Below are 13,464 nucleotides of genomic sequence, written 5' to 3'. Positions count from 1 at the left end.
AGTATAAAGAAAGTAAGGGGAGTGGGAGGTATTTAGGGAAGCAGTATACTGGCATATGCAACAGCAGAATGTGGCATGCAGAAAGTAAGAGGTGGGCAGGCAAGAAAAGGTAGTGAATGCTAGGATGAAAGAGGAAAGGGAGATGTATGGGCAGTACTTTCAGAGATGAAGTGTTTGTGACAGGGAGATGTATTAAAGAAAGCAGTTGGAGGTCAAGAGGAAGGTGGAGGGGCTGAAAAAGAAGGTAAATGAGAGCTTGGGTGAGTGAGTATCAGCACTTCTAGTAAATCTAGTAATTTTTCTGTCTTCGTATAGAACCTTGGTGGGTGAGGCTTACCTTGTTTTTAGCTTTGTTTGGAAAAGATGGTGGAGGTCCTTTTTCTTTGGAATCTCTTGCTTCTTCTTAACCCAGTGGAAAGCTGTCCAAAAAGGGTCATTGATCTTTTACATTCTGTTGTTTTTCTGGGGAATGTGACTCAGTGTCTTCATAGACAAATTTTTCCTTTTATCTTTAAGAAGAGTTAGTATAACTATGTACTATGTAGCTTAAGAATCTTTTTAAGTCAGAGTGTGTCTTATGTATGAGGGTTTTCCAAACCCAGAGATTGTCATTAGAATGAGACTTTTCTATTCTCACAAATATTACATAGAAAAATTGTTTGGCCATTCAGGCTTCATTAAGATTTTATGAGCTAGAAATCTACATTCTTGTTGGATTCAGAAGCTAGCACTCCTTTCTGGTAGAGCTCATGTTGTAAGGGAGGAGGTTTCTGCTTTGGCATTTTGTTGGAATCTCTTGTTGAGATTATCAGAGGCAGTTTTTTGCATTTGGAAGCACAACTATAAAATGATACTTGTTCTCTGATCAGGTTCATCTCCTTTATGTAGATCTGGATGTATTGACTTCATTAGATTATGATTCAGAGTGAATGCCAAGTTTTCACAAAGAGAAAGATTCAGAAGTTAAATGAGATCCATCCTTCCTCATGTGGGTATGCTCTCAGATGCTCATAGGGCTCTGTCCATCAGTGAGACAGCATGAAAAACTCTAACATCAGCAGATTCCCCTTCCTATCCCATCCATCCCTCTTTTCAAAAAAATGATTTCTTGGGGTCTAATAGTGACAACCCCATGGCACAAACTCCAGTGACTAATGAGTAATAAGGATTGCTGGTTTTTTATCACTACCTTACCACAGTGCTATGACTTCATAGGCCTGAGAAGATTGCTTTATGGTTGTTTGGGTCTCTATGAATGAACATCAGCCAGCCTCAAAGGTACAGTGTCTGCAAAAAACATTGTCCACCCCACATATTTTCAAAGGTGATACACAGCTGATGTTTATTGTGGGTACAAGCACGTAATGCACTCAGGGTGAAATCATCATTTGCTGAGACTAATGTTTCTAATGGTGTGAGCGCCAGTAACCAGCCTCATTGTGCCTCAGGCTATCTTGAAGGAGCATTTTTGGTATTTTACTTTTGGGTGCTGTATTTCTTCCACCAGTGTTTTAAGACGGCTGGCTTTTACCTCTTTAAGGAGAAGAAAGTCCAAATCTCCCCTGGAAGCAAGAAAATGTGGGTAAGCATGAGATTTTTAGGCACACTGAGCACTCAGGATGCATGATCAGGGGACTGCTTCCTGCCACCCCTTCAGTGCCTAGTTTCCTTCAGATCAAAACCCTATGGACCAAAAACATGGACCTAAATATTTCAGGAACCCTGCCACTTCCATGCCTAGACATCTGCAGATGGTCGTCAAGGCAAAAGGAGAGATGACAAAGTATTAGAATGAAAGTGGGACCTTGCCTTTGAAAATGTATGGAAAGACAGACTAGGTTTTTTGTGGACTCTGTAATATTGTGGTCAGAGAAAATGAGACTCTGTAATATTGTGGTCAGAGAAAATGAATTCTCATAGATGACCCTTTTTTTCTGAGAATGGTATTACTCACATGAGCAAATGCTCTCATGGATGTTCAGAGAACTGCTTGCATTGGAGACATTATTTTTGATGCTTTAAAACCAACATTTCTTTCTTTTAGTATTGTTTACAGATTGCCATGAGAGAGATGATACGTGAGTGAGTAACCAGTAATCATGTTCTGAGTATCATGTTCACAATCATAGCTAATTGCTTGATCGTAAAAGAAAGTGTTTTTAATAACTTAGACCTTTCATACCTGACATGTCAGCTGGAAAGAGTCAGACACATTGCATATATCTCCTTTCTTCATTCATTTGACTTTAGATTTCATTTGAAAAGGGGGGACTCATGGAAACATTCTGACAAAACTGGTCCCTAGGTACCATAGGAAACAGATTGAAAGCAAGTATTTGTATAGGAATGAATTGTTTTGCTAGTTATTATATGCAGTTAGTCTACTTAGGACAGTTTTATTTAGAATTCATAATCTACTAATACTGAACTTGTAAAATGAAGACTTTAGGTCTTTAAGTTCATGTTTAATATAACTAGGAAAGAATCATCCATCAGAACTGCATATCAAAAAGTTTGCACATTTTTTAGTACAGTACAGTAAAATGTCAGCAAGACAAGAACATGAGAAAAAGTTTTCTGTAGAATTACATACTTTTTTAACTAAATGTTCTTTATCATACCAAGAAACATAGACAGTCACCAAATTAGTAAAGCCATAATTGATTTTTGCAAACTGTTTATTTTTTCTAGATTTCATAATGATGGCTATGAGAATTTACCAATCTTCTTGTTTGGGGACTTCAACTTCAGACTGAATACTCAAGCAGTTGTACAGGTGAGCTGCTGTCATCTTGTAGTCTGTATGTGCTGTCATCATTCCTATGAGTATGATTATGCTTATGAACATATAAAGATCTAGAAAGTATCTCTCTCTAATTCAGTAAACTGAATGTAGTTGTACTGTAAGAAGGAAAAGGAATATGGGTATTTTTAGATGGCATATGAATATACTTTTGGTGCTAATGTGCATTAGTGTTTACTTATTTCTACATAAGTGCAGGCTGCATTATCTACAAATTTTAGGACAGGCATTCCTGTAAATGCTGAAAAATACCATGCCATTCTAAAATTCTAAACATTCAAAGCGTGTAACTTTTTTACTAGAGAATTTGTATATGCATGTACAAATTTGTATATGCATGAGTATATGCATGTTTATGAAGGGAACAAATGGGAACTTCAGTGAAGGGGGCTAATAGGGAGGTAATAATAAGTAGTGGTGATTTGAGAAGGAGATGGAGTGAGTATTTTGCAGGTTTATTGAATGTGTTTAATGATAGAGTGGCAGATATAGGGGGTTTTGGTCGAGGTGGTTTGCAGAGTGAGAGGGTTAAGGAAAATGATTTGGTAAACAGAGAAGAGGTAGTAAAAGCTTTGCGGAAAATGAAAGCCAGCAAGGCAGTGGGTTTGGATGGTATTGCAGTAGAATTTATTAAAAAAGGGGTTAACTGTATTGTTGACTGGTTGGTAAAGGTTATTTAATGTATGTATGTCTCATGGTGAGGTGCCTGAGGATTGGCGGAATGTGTGCATAGTGCCATTGTACAAAGGCAAAGGGGATAAAAGTGAGTGCTCAAATTACATGCTATGCCTAAAGTATCCTGTTCAGAGTTTCTTTATTCTTTCTTTTTTAATCAACTTTGCTCATTCCTGGCTTTCTTATACCTTGGCTTGAGTGTTGTTTATGTCTTCATGAGTGCACATCCCAAAGCTGCATTACTTTGTGACATCTTTTAGTTAACCATTCTTTCCTATTATATCTTAACCTTCCTTTTGTATTTGCACATGCTCATGTCTCTACTGCTTCATTATAAATTTCTTAGCAACCTCTTATCACAAAGCCATTGGTCTTAGCTACTGAACTCCATCTCCCAATGTACCTTACTATAGAAATAGTTTGCATTTCTGTGTGTAGGTATTTTTGTGTGTAAATTATGATGTATGGACATGTATATACGTATTCATGTAACAAATATATTATAAAGTTCACTCCAAAAGATTTTGTTAATTTATTTTTGCCAGAAATTGACACATGGATGTACAGGTGGTAGATACAGAGCTGCCAGACTCAGGTGAAAAAGCACAGGAGTTTAGGGACAACAAGGGTAAAGTGCAGCTTTCTATCTCCAAGAAGTCCTTCAAGCACTGTGACCATCACACTATCTTCGTCAAAGACAATGGCAGCTGGGTACGTTTCTAATAGGCTTGAACAATTGGTGAAGTTATGCATTCCTTTTCTTCCAGGGCTTTAATGTGTTTTTTGTAGCTTCTGTTGACTTCCTGATCAAAATGATTGCTAGTAACCCCATTCATTACATTATAACATGCTTGTATTTAAGATAGTGAAGAAAATATTCATGTCTAGTTACCCTAAATTAGTATGCATTAGCAGTTTATTTCATATCAGAGTCAGTGAGGGACTTAAGATTGCTCATTTACTAAGAATAAGATCCTCCATTGTTTGTGAAATATTTTCCTGAGATTCCTTCTCTCTAATGAAATATTGTCTCATGGACCTGCCACACACCAGAATATTTATGGAAGTTGGAGTTTTGTTGATTTGCAAGGCAAATTTGTGATTTATTGTGATTTATGTAAGGTCTTGTTTGTACTGAATCAACTTTCTATACTCTCCAGTGTCACAGACATGAGTAATAGAATTACCCCTGACCTCCATCCCCACCACCTTGAGATGAGATTATCAGCCAGTACCCTAGTTTGCTTTACTAATTGCAGTGATATATGTGATGTCTGTATATGTCATTAGAAAGGTGCGAGGATAAAAGTTTTTAGGATAGTTTGGTTGTTTAAAATCCGTGGCAAATGATTAGATAGTCTAGAAGATATATTTCAGTGAACTGGAAGGCACAAGGGGAGGTAGATCATGGAAGAGATGGATAGATATATTAAGAAAATTTATTAGGGCAAGGGATGTATCAGATGAAGATGTTAGGGGAATGATTGAGGGTCAAATGCATTGGGACCATTTTGTGTATGAAAGTAGTATGATGAATGAAGTCCTTGGTCTCAACTGTTGAATCCACTAAGTGTGTAAATTAAAGAAATAAGAAGCACTTTTAGAAGGATGGAAGTTCATGTTTCATTTCAGCACCCTCGACATGGGTTGACATTGTAAAAAAAAAAGGTGGGAGGGAGAAGCAAGTAATATTTTAGAGGCTGTGTATACTTAATCAACCCCATTCTACAAGCTTTTGTAATAAGTATCCAGTTGTTATGATATGTTATTGAGACAATGGTACTTAGGATATGAGCTTTCACATAATCCAAACATATTCCAGCTGCACAAATAATGGTAGATTATCTGAAGTATAAGAAATTCAGATCAGCCAACCAGAGTAGCAATTCAGTCTTTTATGATTTTGAACCAAAAGATTTCCCTGGTTAGAGCTCATAAATTTTCAAAGGTCAGAGAAAGCAGAAATGGTGCAATTTTGATCAAAGGTTTTTAGAAGGTAAAGTAAGAAATATGACTAAATTTTATTCGATCGTAAAGTAAGAAATGACTAAATTTTATTTGAATGTTAATTAAGAAATAAGACTAAATTTATTTGTCTTGCCATATTTTTAACTATCTTGTGCATAATTTTCACCCTCCTGCATATTCAGGCTCCAACCGATTATGATATTTTTCACTCCATCCTTTTTATCTCCACTTTGGCCTCGTCCTTCTCCTTGTCCCCTCCGCTTCTGTTTTATACACTCTCTTTGTCAATTTCTGCCTAAGTCATTCTCTCCATATCTCCAAACCATTCCAGTACACCCTCTTCAGCTCTCTCAGTCACACCCTTCTTATTACCACACCTCTCTGTCTATCTATCTGTCTATATCTCTGACCCCTGTTAACTGGAACTCCCTCAGGAGGGTGCCCATGGCATTAGAGTCTCCATAACTAGTGAACTCCTGTGCTGTTTTGTAGCCTTTAGTGCTTCACCCTAAACAGGCCACTGGCAAAGGGCACCTCTAGCATAGTGTTTGCAGAGACTCCTATCTAATGATCCAACTGACTACTTTTACCTAATGCCTCTTGCTCTACCTACTCTTTCTGCCCAATGCTCCTGCCTAAATGTTCCTACCTACATCTGTCTTACCCTTTTATTACTTGATCATACCATCTCACACCACATATTGTCCTGAAACATTCCATTTCTGACACATCTCCCCTCCTCCATGGATCTTCATCTTTAGCCCATGCCTCGCATTCATACAAAATCATTGGAACTACTATATCTTCAAACTTACCCATTTTCACCCTCCCTGATAATGACCTCTTTAAAATGAAATTGTGTTTATCTCAATAGCAGGAAGTTTAAAAGAAGTTTTGTTGCTAAGGGCACTTGTGGGGGATGTGTGCTGACTTCATTGAATAATTATGTTTTCCCAGAAAAAGAAATCTTTTTACAAAAGTACCACATGGTATAAGCCTTGTGCTATACAGTGATATGCGTAATAATCTTTTGTTTAGAAGCATTTTAGCTGTAAGTTAAGTGATTGGTATGTTATTTTGATTCATGATTAAGAGGGTATACATGTCAGAAGCGAAGGGAACAAGGAAAAGGAGGAAACCAAGAAAGATTTGGTAGGATGGAGTGGAAAATGCTTTAAGTGTTTGGAGCCTGAACATGTATAAAGGTGTGAAGCACACAAGGGATAGAGCGAATAGGAGCAATGTAGTATACAGAGGATGACATGCTACCAGTGGGTTGAACCAGGCCATATAAAGTGGTCATTAGGGTTTAGTTATGGATATGGGGCTCTGGTTTTGATGCATCATACATGACAGGTAGAAAGCAGATGTGAGCATATGAGACCATTTCGTTGTTCCTGGCACTACCTTGCTTGCTTGGGAGTAGTGAATAGGTATGAAAAAAGAGGAAGAATATACATGGATGAGATTATGGCTGCAGCATTGTAGCAAAGGTACATTGTCCATAAAAAACTTTTCTGACCCTCATGCATTTTTAAAAACAAAATCACACTTACATTTTAGTACTCTGTCATCTGTCCTTTATCCTTGATTACCATCTGCTGATGTTTTGGCATGGAATTGGCAAAGTTCCTGAAGTATTGCAGGTCAACATTTTGGTTTCATAGGGTCTTGATCTGAATAAGGAGAGGCACTGATGAGGTGTTGTAGGTAGCTGCCAACAGATTGTGCATTCTGTGCACATATATCTATATCTTTAACCTTTCAGGCAAGAATTTTGACTTTCTCCTTCTTAAAAATGTAAAAGCCAACCATGTTGAAGCACAGATGGAAGAAATACAGTGCTTAGATATGAAATTCACAAAATTAAGTGGCAGCCAGGAATAGTAAAGAGGGACCATCCTTCCTTCAAGATAACCAGAAGCTTACTAAGACAGGTTGCTGGTGCTTACACCATTAGAAACACTAGTCTCAGCAACCAGATGCACAATGATTTCACCCTGAGAGTGACACACTCTTGTACCCACAATAATCTGTAGCTGTATATCACCTTTGAAAATATGTTGTGGCAGACAGTGTTTTTTTGCAAACACTGTAAGTGATGTGTTGATGTGAATTTTGAGATGAGTTAGTAAGAATATTTGGTGAATGTAATTAAGTGAAGTAAAGTGAGTAGGATGCATAGGAAAACAAGTGATAAGATACAGGTCATTATAAGTACAGCTACAATATCAAAACCTCATTATCCTTGGGACCAAGCAATGTGCAGGTATGGATTTTTATGGATTTTAGAAATTTGTGCTACTTATAACAGCCTGGATAAATCATAACCCTAGAATGTTTTGCACAAATTTTTCAAATTCTAAAAGGTCTTTCAAACAAGTTTGCTATTTCCTGTATGAGTTAGGGAGCATCAAGAACAGATGTTTGAGCCTTTGATGAAAAAATCCTCACTTGGCTCTTTCCCTGCTCCTTCCTGTAGAAAGTAGTTCAGGAAGGGAGGATTTTGGGCCCCCCACTTCCACCTCAATTAGTCACCTTCAGTGACATGTAGGGGATACATCAGCTGTAGTCTTTAGCCCCAATCCCTTTGTTATTTGTTTATAATACACTACCCATGAATCTCTTGCATGTCATAGAAGGCAGTTTAGAGGAGTGGGAACAAGATGCTGTAAAGCCTCTCCATCTGTGTCATTTCTTTCCAAAAGAAAGGACAGGAGCTGAGTGAGGATTTTTTTTCTAAGACCAAGTCATCTGTTCCTGATGCTACCTTATTAATGCATGCAACCTTTAGCAAACATGAAAGTTATGTAAATATAAAGTACATATATAAAACATTTAATAAACTCTGAAATCTTTATACAATATCTATCCAGAATATTTCATTATTTCCACTCCAGAAAGTATTATGTAGATTAAAGTAGAGGGTAGCAGTTACAGAGAATTCTTGTTGAAGTGTTTTGGGGTGACAGCAAGCACAGGGAAGGCAGGAGGCAGGTCTGGCATTTCTTCCACCATAGGACCTGATGTCATTGTGCAAAGAGAGTATTCAAAGACAAGCTGTGGGTCTATAGTATCCTACACATGTAATGGTCTTGGTTAAGGATAGAAGTTGAACTTTTTAGATGTCTAAAATGTCTTGAATCCCAGTTAAACATGCTTTGAAGAATCCTTTGCTTTAACCCTATTGCTGTGTCAGGCCTAGCACCTAGTACATTGAGTTGAGTCTTCATATAAGATTTACATCTTTATTCACCTTCTCACCGAAAACCTCCTCTTTACATGATTATTAGTTATCCCTCAGGCTCCTTGATGCCATAAATCTATTAGTGTGATTTCAGAAATTTGGAATTGGAACAAATTCATTAAAAGTCATCCCTGATGTGCCATATGTAGAACTTACGTGAACCTCAAAATTGCTCTTGATACTCATTTCACATTGTTTTAAATGATGAAAACTCAGGGTCTTACCAGATAAAGGGTAAATATCTTGTAGGAAGGAATAATGAAAGATGTGTATGATCAGGATGTCAGTTTGCAAAAGTATATACATATACAGGGAGATTGGTATGTGGAAGATACTTTGCTCTGGCCACTGCTGTAAAACAGAAGAAGGTATAACTGACGTAAATAAATGCTTTGGCCACTGCTGTAAAACAGAAAAAGGTATAACTGATGTAAATAGATCGGGTAGTGAAACCTCTCTTTCAGGGCTTGTTTGAGGGATTGTTTTTGATAATTGCTTTTTAAATTTCTTCCAGCTTCATGAATTCGATCAGGAATTGTCTCAATTCAGTGATAGGTTAGCAGAATTCCCAATTACCTTCCCTCCAAGTTACCCATTTGAAGAAGGTGCTGATGGAGATGGGACCCACTACATGCAGACAAGGTGCCCCTCCTGGTGTGATAGAATTATTTTGGACAAGGCAGCTAAAAAGCTTGTTGATGCAGTGAGTTTCATCACCAGTTTATTTTTCACAGATTTGTCTCAAAAACAGTTTGCCATAATTGCATAATAGATCTTGATTTATGTAACTAAAAACTATTTTAACTTTTCTGCAGAGAGATTAAAGATATATTGCCAAACATTTCATCAGAATCAGTATATTATCGAGATAACTCAGTGAAAATTTCCTCTCTGTTTGTCTTAATATTGTAAACTAGCTTTTAAGAGTACAAACATATAACTTTTATCATGCATTGCCAAATATGTGCTTATGTATTGTGAGTGATTTCAGCTACATTTTGAGCAAGTAGGAAAAGGAGGTTATCACAAGTAGATGGCTTCAGAATTATACTTAATTTTTTGTTATATCACTTACAGAGTGGAGGCAAAGTCAAATATGACCTCATCGGCTTGAATACTATGATGGGAGATCACAAGGTAATTATCCTTGAACATGACAGAATGTCTTCCATGTTTATCTCTGCACATTTATCCTGTTTCAGTGAATGAAATCTTACTGATTAACCCTTCCATTATATCGTCTTTCGAGGTAATTCTCATACTGTTTCACCATGTAAGCTGTCTTTTACTTCTCACAGTGTGTGAAAAAATAAGGTTTAATGTGCAGTAATAAGAACAGTGAAGAAACGTATTTAGTCTGCTGTCCCAAAATAAAAAACATTGCAATTATAAATCATGGATTTTTTATTATAAACTTGTTGCAGGATTTTTATCAGATATCTTCAGTAGTTCACCAATGCTTCTCCCCCATTACTACTAATGCAGGATATATATATATATATTTTTTTTTTTTTTTTTTTTTTTTTATACTTTGTCGCCGTCTCCCGCGTTTGCGAGGTAGCGCAAGGAAACAGACGAAAGAAATGGCCCAACCCCCCCCCCATACACATGTACATACACACGTCCACACACGCAAATATACATACCTACACAGCTTTCCATGGTTTACCCCAGACGCTTCACATGCCTTGCTTCAATCCACTGACAGCACGTCAACCCCTGTATACCACATGACTCCAATTCACTCTATTTCTTGCCCTCCTTTCACCCTCCTGCATGTTCAGGCCCCGATCACACAAAATCTTTTTCACTCCATCTTTCCACCTCCAATTTGGTCTCCCTCTTCTCCTTGTTCCCTCCACCTCCGACACATATATCCTCTTGGTCAATCTCTCCTCACTCATTCTCTCCATGTGCCCAAACCATTTCAAAACACCCTCTTCTGCTCTCTCAACCACGCTCTTTTTATTTCCACACATCTCTCTTACCCTTACGTTACTTACTCGATCAAACCACCTCACACCACACATTGTCCTCAAACATCTCATTTCCAGCACATCCATCCTCCTGCGCACATCTCTATCCATAGCCCACGCCTCGCAACCATACAACATTGTTGGAACCACTATTCCCTCAAACATACCCATTTTTGCTTTCCGAGATAGTGTTCTCGACTTCCACACATTTTTCAAGGCTCCCAAAATTTTCGCCCCCTCCCCCACCCTATGATCCACTTCCGCTTCCATGGTTCCATCCGCTGACAGATCCACTCCCAGATATCTAAAACACTTCACTTCCTCCAGTTTTTCTCCATTCAAACTCACCTCCCAATTGACTTGACCCTCACCCCTACTGTACCTAATAACCTTGCTCTTATTCACATTTACTCTCAACTTTCTTCTTCCACACACTTTACCAAACTCAGTCACCAGCTTCTGCAGTTTCTCACATGAATCAGCCACCAGCGCTGTATCATCAGCGAACAACAACTGACTCACTTCCCAAGCTCTCTCATCCCCAACAGACTTCATACTTGCCCCTCTTTCCAGGACTCTTGCATTTACCTCCCTTACAACCCCATCCATAAACAAATTAAACAACCATGGAGACATCACACACCCCTGCCGCAAACCTACATTCACTGAGAACCAATCACTTTCCTCTCTTCCTACACGTACACATGCCTTACATCCTCGATAAAAACTTTTCACTGCTTCTAACAACTTGCCTCCCACACCATATATTCTTAATACCTTCCACAGAGCATCTCTATCAACTCTATCATATGCCTTCTCCAGATCCATAAATGCTACATACAAATCCATTTGCTTTTCTAAGTATTTCTCACATACATTCTTCAAAGCAAACACCTGATCCACACATCCTCTACCACTTCTGAAACCGCACTGCTCTTCCCCAATCTGATGCTCTGTACATGCCTTCACCCTCTCAATCAATACCCTCCCATATAATTTACCAGGAATACTCAACAAACTTATACCTCTGTAATTTGAGCACTCACTCTTATCCCCTTTGCCTTTGTACAATGGCACTATGCACGCATTCCGCCAATCCTCAGGCACCTCACCATGAGTCATACATACATTAAATAACCTTACCAACCAGTCAACAATACAGTCACCCCCTTTCTTAATAAATTCCACTGCAATACCATCCAAACCTGCTGCCTTGCCGGCTTTCATCTTCCGCAAAGCTTTTACTACCTCTTCTCTGTTTACCAAATCATTTTCCCTAACCCTCTCACTTTGCACACCACCTCGACCAAAACACCCTATATCTGCCACTCTGTCATCAGACACATTCAACAATATATATATATATATATATATATATATATATATATATATATATATATATATATTTTTTTTTTTTTTTTTTTTTTTTTTATACTTTGTCGCTGTCTCGCGCGTTTGCGAGGTAGCGCAAGGAAACAGACGAAAGAAATGGCCCAACCCCCCCCCCATACACATGTATATACATACGTCCACACACGCATATATACATACCTATACATCTCAATGTACACACATATATACACACACAGACACATACATATATACCCATGCACACAATTCACACTGTCTGCCTTTATTCATTCCCATCGCCACCTCGCCACACATGGAATGCCATCCCCCTCCCCCCTCATGTGTGCGAGGTAGCGCTAGGAAAAGACAACAAAGGCCCCATTCGTTCACTCTCAGTCTCTGGCTGTCATGCAATAATGCCCGAAACCACAGCTCCCTTTCCACATCCAGGCCCCACACAACTTTCCATGGTTTACCCCAGACGCTCTTGGGGTGAAGAGATTGGTGAGAGTAAGTGAGCTTGGGAAGGAGACTTGTGTGAGGAAGTACCAGGAGAGACTGAATACAGAATGGAAAAAGGTGAGAACAAAGGACAGAAGGGGAGTGGGGGAGGAAGGGAATGTATTTAGGGAAGCAGTGATGGCTTGCACAAAAGATGCTTGTGGCATGAGAAGCGCGGGAGGTGGGCAGATAAGAAAGGGTAGTGAGTGGTGGGATGAAGAAGTAAAATTATTAGTGAAAGAGAAGAGAGAGGATTTGGATGATTTTTGCAGGGAAATAATGCAAATGAGTGGGAGATGTATAAAAGAAAGAGACAGGAGGTCAAGACAAAGGTGCAAGAGGTGAAAAAGAGGGCAAATGAGAGTTGGGGTGAGAGAGTATCATTAAATTTTCGGAAGAATAAAAAGATGTTTTGGAAGGAAGTAAATAAAGTGCGTAAGACAAGGGAACAAATGGGAACTTTAGTGAAGGGGGCTAATGGGGAGGTGATAACAAGGAATGGTGATGTGAGAAGGAGATGGAGTGAGTATTTTGAAGGTTTGTTGAATGTGTTTGATGATAGAGTGGCAGATATAGGGTGTTTTGGTCGAGGTGGTGTGCAAAGTGAGAGGGTTAGGGAAAATGATTTGGTAAGCAAAAATGGGTATGTTTGAAGGAATAGTGGTTCCAACAATGTTGTATGGTTGCGAGGCGTGGGCTATGGATAGAGTTGTGCGCAGGAGGATGGATGTGCTGGAAATGAGATGTTTGAGGACAATGTGTGGTGTGAGGTGGTTTGATCGAGTGAGTAACGTAAGGGTAAGAGAGATGTGTGGAAATAAAAAGAGCGTGGTTGAGAGAGCAGAAGAGGGTGTTTTGAAGTGGTTTGGGCACATGGAGAGGATGAGTGAGGAAAGATTGACCAAGAGGATATATGTGTCGGAGGTGGAGGGAACAAGGAGAAG

At 38.7% G+C, this 13,464-nt stretch overlaps 1 protein-coding gene across 1 annotated transcript in view; it reads left to right on the top strand.

Moving 5' to 3' along the window:
- Positions 1-13,464, top strand: part of 5PtaseI (inositol polyphosphate-5-phosphatase A) — a 114,450-nt gene that overhangs the window by 62,178 nt on the left and 38,808 nt on the right. Inside the window, 5 exon segments of the mRNA XM_071676877.1 lie at positions 2,692-2,776; positions 4,024-4,044; positions 4,046-4,189; positions 9,208-9,396; positions 9,771-9,830. Coding sequence (XP_071532978.1) covers positions 2,692-2,776; positions 4,024-4,044; positions 4,046-4,189; positions 9,208-9,396; positions 9,771-9,830 — 499 coding nt within the window.

The sequence above is a fragment of the Panulirus ornatus genome, chromosome 23 (genome assembly GCF_036320965.1).
Source record: "Panulirus ornatus isolate Po-2019 chromosome 23, ASM3632096v1, whole genome shotgun sequence".
Lineage (NCBI taxonomy): Eukaryota > Metazoa > Arthropoda > Malacostraca > Decapoda > Palinuridae > Panulirus > Panulirus ornatus.
Note: the sequence above shows the minus strand (reverse complement) of the source record. Positions and strands in the feature narration are given on the sequence as shown.